Source organism: Eschrichtius robustus, chromosome 15, assembly GCF_028021215.1.
Source record: "Eschrichtius robustus isolate mEscRob2 chromosome 15, mEscRob2.pri, whole genome shotgun sequence".
In the NCBI taxonomy this organism is placed as follows: Eukaryota; Metazoa; Chordata; class Mammalia; order Artiodactyla; family Eschrichtiidae; genus Eschrichtius; species Eschrichtius robustus.
In genome coordinates this window covers 81,823,493-81,836,428 of record NC_090838.1, presented here as the reverse complement: position 1 = coordinate 81,836,428, position 12,936 = coordinate 81,823,493, and the positions used below count along the sequence as shown (strand labels likewise).

Sequence of the window (12,936 nt, the reverse complement as noted above, 5' to 3'; positions counted from 1 at the left end):
GTGCACGGGCTTCTCATTGTGGTGGCTTCTCTTGTTGCAGAGCTCGGGCTCTAGATGTGCAGGCTTCAGTAGTTGTGGCACGTGGGCTTCAGTAGTTGTGGCTCACGGGCTCTAGAGCACAGGCTCAGTAGTTGTGGTGCACGGGCTTAGTTGCTCTGTGGCATGTGGGATCTTCCTGGACCAGGGCTTGAACCCATGTCTCCTGCATTGGCAGGCGGATTCTTAACCACTGCGCCACCAGGGAAGCCCCAAACGCTTTGAAAAGAAAAAAATACCATGAACAATGTCTGAAGGAAAAAAACGACAAACTGGAAAAAAACATTTTTAATGTGGATTGAAAGACTTATGTTCTTAATATATAAAATTTTAAATCAATCAATAAGAAAAAGACTAATAAAAAACATGGTTTCCTAGAACTACTGAGCCTCACATAGCACATTATAAACTTTTTTTCCTAATTTTAAAGATTAGCTTTACTGAGATATAATTACATAAAATAAAATTCGCCAATTTCAAGTGTAAAGTTTGGTGAGTTTTGACAAATGTATATGGTTGGTAATTACCATCACAATCAGGATATAGAATTTTTTCATCACCCAAAAGTTCCCTCTTGCCCTTTTGCAGTCAATTCCCTTCCCCCATTCCTGGCATCTGGGCAACACTGACGTATTTTCTGTTACTATTGATAGTTCAGGTACAAGCAGCTAGAATTTGTAGAGCAAAAGGTTTTGTCTTGACTGGAATTTCGTATAAATGGTTGAAAGTAGAAGTGTCTTTTTCCTATTTTCAACTTTAAAAATCCTACGGGAGAACTTCGGTCTAGCTTATGTCCAGTGCTCACCCATGGCCAATCGAGGTAGTAAGGACCTGTGAGAAAATGACACTTAAAAGATTGGAAAATTAACACAACGTTATAAATCAACTATACTTCAGTTAAAAAAAAAAAAAAAGATTGGAGTGTGGGTAGAACCATTCCCCAATGCAAAATGGAGAGATCTTCCAGAAGAAAGGGGAAGGGTACAGGGTGAAAACAGATCATAAGCATCCACATGAACAGCAGTTCACGTGAAAAATAACTTAAAGTGAACCAGCTGATAGGGCTTTAAGAGTCGCATTGTCTAGAAGGCTGTATCCATCCCATGGCCTGATGTTTTCCAGGGTCAAGGACAAACTGGAAGGGGTCTATGATGGAGAGATGTAATACGTGTAACAGTTACCCTGAAAGAGATAGAATGAAATAGAAAAGCAACTTTCTTCTCTCTGTTCTTTCCCCTTCTGTGTCCGTCAATGCTTTGCAGTGTTGAACATGTTCTTTCCCCAACCCTTGAGTGAAATCTGGTTGGTCCCACTAGTTTCCTGGTCCTCTTCAGATAACAGAAAGACTTCCAGATATTTTAATCCCATGAACAGTCTCATTTCATTCATGAAAATGTCCAGTTGTGTGCAATAGTCAAACCTGAGAATTTCATTAATAGGAATGGGGGCATCTCCAGCACAGAACTAGCACATGACCAGTTTCTCCTCTAATTTCCCACCCAAAGGCTTTCTTTGAATCACAGTTTCCCCCTCCCCCAACTCCCTCCCACCCCCCACCCAGCATCACTAACAGCATTTTCTGACCTGGGGTTGGGGGGAGGGGATGGAAGAAGGTCCTATTTGCTTGGTACTGTCCTGATCTGCCTAGTAGGTATTCCAAGCTTTTTCTTGTCAGGTACTCTTTTCACCATATTACCTTGGGGAAGGTATGGTGAGGCTGGATCGGGAGAGAGAAAGCAGAAGGTTTTACAGTTTTGTTTTGCTCACGGTTCCCTGGACAGAACACGGCATGCCATGTAGGGCCACTCACTGTAAACACTGGGGTGGCTTACGAGGCAGACAGACAGAGGGAAATTGTGGTTTCTGCGGGAAGGAAAAAGCAAGGCAGGATAAACAGGTTCAGGATTGGCTAATTTGAATAATTTCAGTGGGCTCGAGGGCGTAGGAGCTGTCCCCGGCCATCTGGTACCTGGCCCTGGGGTGATAAGCCAGGCGTATGGTGGCCTGTGTGAGAGCCTGATAAAGCAGGTGGTGGGGTGTGGACTTATTTGGCTGCCTAAGAAGGGGAACTGACCGGTCCCTGATGGGCCTCAAAACTGGGTCAAAACAGCATTAAAAACAACAACCACTGTATTACAGGTATTTTAGGGGTTCTTTGGAGACCCCTTATCACAGAGGATGTTTTGTCTGCTGTCCCTTTATTGTGGGCAAGGTCTTTCTTCAGCCTGTATCACACCCACTCTCTCTCTACTACCTCTGAAGGTACATTTCCAGCCTCTTTCCGCCAAGGTCTGAGGTCTCCTTGCCTGTGCTAGGAAGCTGTCTTGGGCAGGGTTCCTTTAAAGAAGGCTTCGAGCTAGCTCTTTCCTGTGCCTCTCGCAACTGACACTGAATTATACATGACATAGCATCAGCAAAGGAGGACAGTGCTCTGAGAGGGCACCATGGAGGCGGTGAGGAAGGCAGCGACCAAGGCCAGGAGCAATGGACAAAAGTTTTTCAAGAGCACAAGGAAACAATGTACCAGGCAGCACTTATATAATAAGGACCAGGATTAGGGTGTGGAGAGTGAGGCACTCTCCTCAGTGGCAAAATGTAAGGGAGTGCCACAAAATGCCGTAATCAAGATAAATCACATTCAATGCAATATTTTAAAAAACACATAAAAAACGGGCATACGATGCACATCTTCCCTTTTGCCTAAGGCTCCAAAATGGCTCCGCAGGGCACTGGAACTAGGCAATTCCAGCTTCTAGCTTCCTCCCAGCCAGATCATACCCCTGAGTCACTTTGATACAGAAATACTGAGCAGCCATCTAGGAAGGGCTTTCCTTAGGCAATAAACTTTATCTGAGGCATGGAGTGTATGAACAGGGGAGAGGGAACAGCACTTGTCCAAGTCCAAAATTCCTCAAGTGGAAAGGGCTAGAGGGATATCTGGGGCACGGTGGTGGCAATGAGTTTGCAGGCAGGGACAAGATCTTGTAGGGACTCTCTTTAGAATTTTAACTAGGGGAGACACAGGCCCAGATTTGTTTCTTATGCAGATAATGCCTTGTGGGGGACAACTGGAGGGGTCAGATCTGGACACAGTGAAGTCCCTTATGAGGCTAGTGCAGTATCCGTATCAGAGCGAGGGATGACTGTATCTCAATCAGAACAGGTGGAGACAGATTCCCAAGATCCAGGCCTCAGTTTCCCCACTGGAGCACAGAGGGTGGGGCGGCCCCCGGGTCTCTGCCCTGCCAACTGGACCACCTCAGGGTCCCCTGTGAGCGGCGGGGGCACCAGGGCGCGCAGGGGAACCTCCCGAATTCAGCCTGGGGCCCGGGGCCAGCGGGGCGGGGCGGGTCCCGCTGGTGCCCGACCGGCTCGCCGCCCAATCGCCGCGGGCCCGCCGTGCCCCGGGGGGCTGGGGCAGCCGCCGCCGCCGGAACGTGCCGCGGCTGCGCCGACGCGCCAGCGCCGGGCAGGGCGGCGGGCGCGTTCAGTCTGGCGGCGGCGGCCGTGCGCGGACAGACGTGCCCGGAGCGCCGCAGCCGCCAGCAGCCGAGACGCGCCGCGCCGCCGGGCCGCGCCCGCTCGCCCCCCGCCATGGTGGCATGGATCATCTCCAGGCTGGTGGTGTAAGTGGCCTTCTTCCTCGCGTCCCTTCCTTCCTTCCCCTCCTTCTCCGGCCCCCGGCCCCCGGGCTGCGCGTGCCCCTGCAGCGCCCGCTCCGGTCGTTCCGGCTATTAATACCCGGCGGCCGCTAAATTTAGCAGGTACAGTAGCTGCCGAGGTCGCGGGCGAGCGGGCGGCACAGAACGCGGCTGCTGCCCTGCGGGGCCCGGCCCGGGCGCGGGGGCCCGGCGGGCGGGGCCGCGAGGGCTGGGGCGCACGGGGCTTCGCTGGGGTCCGCGTCGAGCCGCGCCCGGCCGCTTTGTTCCCCCGCTTGGTGGGCTTGGCCGAGGCCCCGAGTGAGTGCGCCGCGGGGACACGTGTCCCTCTCCTTGGGAAGAAATGTTGGCCTGGGGTCGCCCGTTGCCGCGCCCCGCCGCCACGCTTTTGTCGGGTGAAAATGACAGAGCCCAGAAGAGCCTGGGGCGCTGCCTGGAGGGATCGGCGCGGAGAAGGGCGGAGAGCTGGAGGCAGGGCTCCTAAAGGGGTTGAAAACTACTCCTCCTTTTTAGGGTTCTCAAATTGACAGCGGCCAAGGCAAGTGGGACGGAGGAGGACAGATCCGAATCTTGGGGTAGCCGCCCCGCGTCCCCTTTTCTGATTCCTTGGGCGGGGGGTTTGAAGGAGAGATAGAGATGGGCATCTCCGGGAATTCACGGGAAATTTCCAAGTGACAGATGGCCACACTGACGGTGGCGATGACACCTGCCAGGCCTTGCGGGAGAGCGCAGAGTCATCTGGGGTGAGGCCTGTGTGAAGCCATTGCGGGTGGGCGCGGGGGCGTTTTGCTCTGTCAAGCCCCAGAGCCGAGTGGACCTTTGAAGAGCTCCTTCCCTCGTGGATTTGTTCTCCTTTGGAGGTAGACATGGCCATCTATTCCAGTTCCCCTTCTTTCCTAACCATCCTTGCCTGAGTCAGGACAGATTTGCCACCTGCTTGGCGAGCCGGGGTGAAATTGTTCTGGGGAGTGGGAGCCGGTGGTGCCATTCCGGCTTTTTCTTTGTCTGAGAAAGAGGGGCTCCCGACTCTGGTTGATTGTGCACCATCACTCCCCACGTTTGGGAACACCTCCCATCTCCTACCCTTCTTTCCTGATTTTCAAAGAAGCCGGTCAGGGTAGCCTTTTGAAGCCATTCTCAGCATTGTCTCCTGGCCACCATTATGGGCTTTCTTCCCAAGGCCAGTGTATGTCCCTCTCGGCCCCCAAGTCATTCATTGCTTGTGGGCCTCTCCACAGCTGTTGCCACTTGCTGGGGATTTGTGCTGTATCTAGAGGAAGCATGTTAAATGTTTGGAAGATTCCTCCGGGCAGAGCTGGCATGAATAACCCAGGGAAGTGGCTGGCACGGCTGGGTGCCTGCCTCTGATGCCTGATCAAGGCCTGTCTTGCCTTCCGGGTGGTATTTTTTTTCTCCTGAAGTAGTGCCGTGATCGTCAGATTTGCAGGTGGCCTCTGTGGGGGTGGGGCTCAGGGTGGGTCAGAGAGTTGAGTTGGCCAGGCTGGAGGACTCACTCCCTATAGGTGCTCCTGGGCTGGGGCTGGAACACTGAGGAGCCAGGGTTTCTGGTCTGGGGTCCATGTCACCATCTTTAATTTTATTAGCACCCACCCCCTGTATACTAGACAGCTAAGAGGGGTGAAGGGGAGAAACATATGTTTGGGTGGGGTCTCAGGGACTAGCAGTTACTTTCTAAAACAACCACACTCCCCAGAAGTGAAGAATTTCATGTCAGAGAATTTAAATGACCATGAGAACTGCCCCTCAGGTCAGCCCAGGACCCTGTGCTCCAAGGGAGAATTTGTGAGATTTGGGGGTTGTTATTCCCACTGTCAACTCCAAAAGGTTAGAGATATGACCTATCCCTTCAACCCCTAATTCTGTAGAGAAACCCAACATGGATGTGTCAGTTGTGAGTTGTTAAAACCATTTTAATAAGCAGCACCTGTTTTGCGTAAACCATACCTGTTCATTATAGGAAAATTAGAAAATGTAGATCAATAGATGGAAAATCATCCACATTGTTCCCATACAGAGATAGCTAATGAAAATTTTGAGAAGTATATTCGTCAAGCTGTGTTTCCCTAGGCATATATGCCACATATGTTTATATTTACCATTCGAGAAAATTATCGATTCAGCCCAGATTTCCACAAACCTCTTAGCAGAGAGTAGAAATGCCATGTTTGGAGTCAGAAAACCCTTGATTCGAATCCCACTTCTGCCTCTTGCCAACAGATCCCAGTTCACAACTCAGATCACAGGAGATCCTAGTTCACAAGCACTAGTTAATCTCACTTTACTGTTGCAAAGATCTCGATGATACATGATTTCTAAATTGCCAAGTAGCACAGAGGACATTCAGTCAATGAGCGTTCCCTCCTGTCTTCCGAGAGAGGGTGTAAGAGCTCTGGAAGGGGCTTTCAGACATTATTCCTGCAGTTTTCCAACTGGCTTCCCTGAAGGCCAACTCAGCCTGAGTGGGTGGGCTCTGGGCTCCCAGTCCTGATTCCTTTTCTTTGTTTTATATCCTGGGGTTCTGTATAAAATATAATTTGGAAACTATATGGGTTTTACTGCTAATAAAAACCACTGAGCCAGGGCTTCCTTGGTGGCACAGTGGTTAAGAATCCGCCTGCCAATGCAGGGGACACGGGTTCGAGCCCTGGTCTGGGAGGATCCCACATGCCGCAGAGCAACTAAGCCCGTGAGCCACACAACTCCTGAGCCTGCTCTCTAGAGCCCATGCTCTGCAGCGGGAGAAGCCACTGCAATGAGAGGCCCGCGCACCGCAGCGAGGAGTGCCCCCCCCTCACCGCAACTAGAGAAAGCCCACGCACACAGCAACAAACACCCAGTGCAGACAAAAATAAATAAATTAAATAAATAAATTAAAAAAAAACAACAAAAAAAACCCCACTGAGCCAGTCCTCCCCTCATCTGTAAAACTGTAGAGGGAGTGTGCTTTGCCCAAGGACACGCGGTGAGCTGGTGAAGAACACAGGCTCTGGATTTTTGGGTCAGTGCCCTTTCCACCTCTGCCTGTCCTTGACCTAAACTGATCTCTTTCAAGCTTTCAAGACCTCTAGTATGGCGTCCTATGATTTTGTCCACAGGTCCCTTTTCCTATAAGCAATCTTTTCATGGTTTCGTAAGCCTCTGTCACATCAAAGAACATTTAAGGAAGACCTATCACTGTGCTCTGAGGATGCGGAGGGAGCGCCTTCCTTCCAACCAGAGGCGTCAAGACAAGCTGATGGTGTCTGGGGACAGCCAGCTGTCATGGTGGCTGTCTGTGTTGCCATGGGCTGTGAGCGTTCTTAGGGCAATGGTGCTAGTTCTTTTCCCCCCTCCCACCTCTCGCCCCCTCCCAAGGCTCTTTTTTGAAGTACCTGGCACCTCAAGTGCACTCAGTAAAGGTTGGTTGTGTTGAGTGAGATCAGAGGCCCTAGGATAAGCAGGGGAGCTGGTCAGTGTTATCCCCTGGGGACAGAGGTTAGTGGGCATCGGGACAGGCTTGTGCCCACTGGGCAAAGCTCTTGGAATGGGAACCAATTTGAGACGCTGCTCTCTTGCCAGCTGTCTTCCTCCTAACTCCCTTGGCTTAGCTTAGGAAGAATTAAGGAAGAAATATTAGTGCAGTAACAAGGTTGGCCTTGTTAAAACCTGGTTGATATCTGCAGGAAACATGGGAGCTCATTTAGGACTGGTCTGCTCGCCTCCTTTAAAATACTTTGTTTTCTTTCCAAACAACTCAAGGCCTAGGTGTGAAAGCATTTCAAACTGTGCATTGGAGCGGGCACACAGAGGTTGCTCTGTGCCTTCTTCGGAGAATGCACTATTTTGAAGCATTTATTCCAAGGAGCAGGTTTTGCCTCTTTGTCTCTGGACAGAATTTTGGCTGAGGCCCAGGATGTTGGCTAAATGGATCCAGAGCTTCCCACCACTTACTGGGTTAGTAGACCAAAACTCCAACTCACTGCATGGGGAAAAAGAGAGTCCTAATTCATAAATAACCAATAGCTATGCCGAAAAATGCCATTTTTCCACGTTGCACATCTTTAAAAAAATGTTAGTTTTTAGAAAGTAGAGTCTGATGTTTAAAACAGTCTTGAGTTGATAGCTGAAGATCTAGCTAAGTCCTAGGACTGTTTAGAGCGTGAAGTCTCTGTGCCCTGGGTCAGGGATGGACATATAGAGAAGCCTGGAAGGAATGTGGGTTGTCCTCAAGATGTTCCTCAACTGTTGCAACACAAATGGAAAAAAGAAAAAAACATACACTCTTAAACATAAACTTGCCTTTCTTTGAGGCCTGCTTTAAAAAGTGGAATGCAGAAAAATGATCCTGTTAATGGAGAGTTCAGGTTAGTTGATGATTTCTTTCCTGGCACTGGGTGTGGTACAGGGTAGGAGCTGGGTGACTGTTTCAGTTGAATTGTGAGAGGAAAGATGTTAGGTTCTAGTCTAAGTGCTGGTCTGACCCGCCTGCAGAATCCTAAGGGCAACTCGCACCTGCGCTGGGGCCCTGCTCCCGGTCTATGATACAATGTTATTGGCCAGCATCATCTTGGAGGTCTTAATAGTTCCAAGAGCCAGTGCTTCTCTGGGCCCCTTCCTTTCCTTCACGTCCCACAGCCGGCCTACACTGTGTTTATTTATAAACAGGGGCAGTATCTTCAAGGAAGTGAAAAACATCGGCCTAGATTTCGCTGCTCTTCTGCTGCCCTGGTCTTTGTTTATTAATCCTGCCTGCCTGCTGGGAAGTAGCTTTTGTGCACTTCTTCCTGCTGTGTCTTATTTGAAGGGTAGCTGACAAGTGAGGGTCTCACCTGGTTATTAATGGCTCAGTTTTCCTCTTCCGTCTAAAGCAAGCTATCCTCTTTGGAGTGTATATTGTTTGGGGGGAGGAAGAGCCCTGGGAAGAATGAGGGAAGGGGGGTCAGACCCTCAGTAGCCACCTAGTGAGGCTGCCATTTTGTATTGTGTATGTGTGTCGTGTGTGTGTATGTGTGTGTGTGTGTGTGTGTGTATTTTCCAAGGGATTTCAAGAGGCTTGGGGATGGGGTAGACTTGGCCGTGCAGTAGTCAGAGTGTATGTTACCTTTGCAATTTTATTGCCAACAATGAACTGTGCACATGCCCAGCTGGTTACCAGGATTCTTGGTGTCTGTGGGAATTTTTCCGAGAACAGGAGGGGGTTTGCATTTGGGCCATGAGAGTATTTTCCTCTCACTTCAGGGCCTTGGGAAGGCCCTGATGGATTGGAAGATGGATAGTTACATGCATATGGTTTGTTCTGAACTTTCAAATCTCATCCATCTTCACTTAGAAGCACACTGTTTTCCCTCTGGGTTGTTTTAGTCGCACCCAGGGCCTTTCCTTTGATTTTAGAGAAAAAGTAAATATAAAGGACCAAGTATCTGGCACGCAGTAGGGGTGTCTGAAGGAATCTTGACAGTTAATCTGGTATTATAGGCCCTCAAGCATGGCATGTGTACCTAGACCAGGATGGCTAGTAGGTTTTATCTCTTGTAATTGATTGGAGCTGCCTGGGACCTGTCTTGAGATGGGGTATGAAGCTGAGTTGGGCTCAGTGGGGAAGGAGACCCCTGAATTATTCATGCAGGGAGGATGGTAACGGGGGCACACATGTTGGCTCAGTATTTGCTCTCCCAGGACTTCCCTGGCGGTCCAGTGTTTAAGACTCCATACTTCCGCTGCAGGGGGCGCTGATTCGATCCCTGGTCCGGGAACTAAGATCTTACATACTGCATGGTGTGGCCAAAAAAAAAAAAAATTAAAAGTTTAGTGTTTGCTCTCCCACACTTGGCCTGTTCCTGATCACAGAAGGTCTGTCCCACTGTCAGAGTTTTAACAAGCTTCCCTAAATTAGTAAACAGGAGGCGCATCCTTTACCTGAGTTAACATCCCCTCCTGACATCCTGCCCCCACCAGGCTTTGTCAGTCACCTGGCAGTTCTAGGCCATAGGTACCTCCTTGATGCCAGCACAGGGAGCTGTCCAGCCAGTGGCTCTCCAGTCTGCTTCTTTCCTCTTAGGGTGATCACACATGTGCCTCATTTTCCCTTTTTCCTTTGCCCTTCGCCAGTCGCAGCTCAGTTACATTCTGCCTTGGCTGCTCTCACGTACTTGTGCATTCACATCCTTTCCACCTCCTTTAGGGATCTATGGATGGTACTCTGGGCTTCAAAACGCATTTCCTATTCCCCTCTGGTCACATACCCCATCCTGTCTCCCTCCACTCAACCATGGAGGTGGGCAGGGACTCAGGCCTAGTGACACATTTCCTTGGGCACAGAGACTGGTCCAGAGGCGGGTCTGTGGCCCAAACGGAACCCCTAGATCCTTCCCCAGGGTGTCATGATTTGAAGCTGGGAGAGAAGAGCCTTGCCTATGGGACCCAGAGCTGGAATGATGTGAAGGTGGGGCTGCTGGTGGCTGCCTGGCACATGGAGAAGGCATGGTGGCCAAAGGGGCGAATTATGGCAAAGCAGGGGTGAACAGAGATGAGATACAGGCATGGAGAGCAGGAAGCTGGCTCCAGAGTCTTGACTCTGGTGACTCAGGCCCCGGTTCCTGCACCTCCTCGTTTAAGGCCTTGATCTGTCCCATATCCTAGAACGAAGGCCTGGAATAGTGCTTGTATTAATTAAGCATTTATTGTCGTGGTGAGGATGGATTGGGCTATGCTGCAGTAACAACTCTCACATCCCAGTGGCTGGAGACAACAGAGGTTGATTTCTTGCTTTATGCTGCCCGTGCCCTGTGGGTTGGCAGAGGCAACCTGCTCATTGTCATCACCAGAGGCCCAGGCTGACTGAGCCTTCTCTGTCTCAGGGCGCTCTCATTGCAGCACAAGGCACCAGGGCTCACTGGGGTAGGGAAAGAGAAATGGAGAGTCATGCACCAGCTCTTAAGTACCTCTAACCGGAAGTGACGCGTGTCACTTCTGCTCACATTTCATCAGCCAAAGAAAATCATATAACCAAGCCTGAATTCAAGTGGGTGGAGAATTACAGTCTTACTGAACATCTGTGAACAGCCCCAGTGACCACCATATATGTTGAATGAATGAATCCTAACCAGCTTCGCAAACCTATAAATGTTCTTTTTTGTTGAAGTTGGTGTAAGATGGGTTGTTTTTTTTTTTTTTTCTTCTTCTTGCAACTGGGACAGTCCTAACACATTCCTTTACCTCTTCATATTAGAAAAATCTCTCACTCTCCTTTTGACCTCTGTTCTTTATCTTGTTTTTGAGTTTTAAAAGGAAGTCTTAATTTTGAGGAGAAATCAGCAATTGTAGAGAACTGATGCTATTCCATGGATAAAGACCTTGAAGGTGCCCTACGATTGTCTTACACTCTCCACGTTTGCCTCCATCTACCTTCCTCCAGGAAACCTCCCTCGGGTCCCCTAACTGAAGAAAGATTTCTGTTCCTGGGTCCCCAGTGTGGCGTTGTCACTTTGTACCTTGTGATGTGGTGGTTTGTGCATTTACCTCCCACATCTGTTTCTTAGTCTCCCTCTCAGCTCTTCATGGGCAGTAAGTGCCCGATGAGTGTATGTTGGCTCATGAATGAGTCAGGACCTCTGTATTCAAAGAGTGGTCTGTGCACCAACGACATCAGCATCACCGGGAGCTAGTTAGGAATGCAGAATCCGGGGCCCCACCCGAGGCCTGGTGAGTCTGCGTTTTGACAAGATCCCCATGAAACTTGAGAAGCACTGAGTCAGGATTCAGGGTGTCATCATCTCCCCGGTGAAATGAACAGAAATGGACTTGCCTAATGTTCCCACTATTGGCTGTAAATGGGAATTCAATCCCAAGGCATCCATTTGTGCTGGATTTTGGTTCATCCCTCTGATTCTGAGAGGTCCCAACCCTGACGTTGTATGAGTTCTGAATAGCCTAACTGGATTCCACCAACCCAGCGCTCAACTACGAACCTTTCACAAGTGGGCTGCCGAATTGTGATCTATGTAAAATTTAGTTTTGCTACAGCTGGGGTTTAAACCGCCAAGACAATGCCTGTCAGACAGAATATTGCGGTGAGCAGCTCATGCTATTCAGGAGGGTGGGTTACAACCCACCATGAGAAAGAAGCTGGTGAAACACAGTTGACTCATGCCGGGGACTCACAGTGGGTTTACAGGAACATGAAAGGACTTTTTCTCATGAGCCCATGAGGCCAAGAACCACTGGTCCCTAGATGTCCCTCCTGAGGAAGTCACAGGACGCAGTGGGCTCTGTAAATGCTTCATGCCAGACCCTGTGTGCTGTGGAATCCAGTAGTGTAAGTGAGTCCTCTCAGCCCTACCTTCAAACCCTCCCTGCCCGACCAACTCCCACCTCTACTGCCACCACCCTGTTCCAACCCCAAATTATTGCTCTCCTGGACCATTTCAAAACTCTCCTAATTGTCTTCCCTGCTTCTGCTCCCATCTCTCCAATGTCTACGTTGTTTAAAATGTAAGATAGGGGAATTCCCGGGTGGTCCAGTGGTTAGGACTCGGCGCTTTCACTGCTGTGGGTGCGGGTTCAGTCCCAGGTCGGGGAACTAAGATCCTGCAAGCTGCATGGCACGTCCAAAAAAAGAAAAAAAAAAAAATGTGAGATAGGTCTTACATAGAAAACAAACTTATGGTTACCAAAGGGGAAAGGGGGTGGGGGACGGATAAGTTAGGAGTTTGGGGCTAACATACAAACTACTAAATATAAAATGGATAAACAATAAGGACCTACTGTATAGCACAGGGAACTATATTCAATATCCTGTAATAAACCGTAATGGAAAAGAATATGAAAAAGAATAAATATATATATATATATATATATGTATAACTGAATCACTTTGCTGTACGCCAGAAAGTAACACAACATTGTAAATCAACTATATTTCAATAAATAAATAAATTAATTAAATATAATGAAGGAAAAAATTTTCAAAAAAAACCCATAAGGTAGGACTTAGCTTTCCCCTGCTGTTTCAAAACTGTCTAAAGAACTCCTATCACACTAAGAATAAAATTCAGACTCCTTACCATTGTCAACAAGACTCAGCAAGGCCTGGCCCCTGCCCACTGCCCTGACCTCACCTTGTACTGTTCCCCCCTCACTCACTCAGTTCCATCATCCTCACTATTCCTAGAAGGCGACAAGCTTGTCCCACCCAAGGGCCTTTGCACTTGCTGTTCCCTCTGCCCTGAACACACTGCCCTGG

At 49.3% G+C, this 12,936-nt stretch overlaps 1 protein-coding gene across 3 annotated transcripts in view; it reads left to right on the top strand.

The window, feature by feature from the left end:
- Positions 1–3,548: 3,548 nt before the first annotated feature.
- Positions 3,549–12,936, top strand: part of REEP1 (receptor accessory protein 1) — a 114,903-nt gene continuing 105,515 nt past the window's right edge. For all 3 annotated transcript variants that reach the window (XM_068564380.1, XM_068564379.1, XM_068564378.1), the window contains exon 1: positions 3,549–3,662. In XM_068564380.1, the coding sequence (XP_068420481.1) occupies positions 3,631–3,662 (32 nt within the window). In that variant the 5' untranslated portion in view covers positions 3,549–3,630. The remainder of the gene's footprint in view (positions 3,663–12,936) is intronic.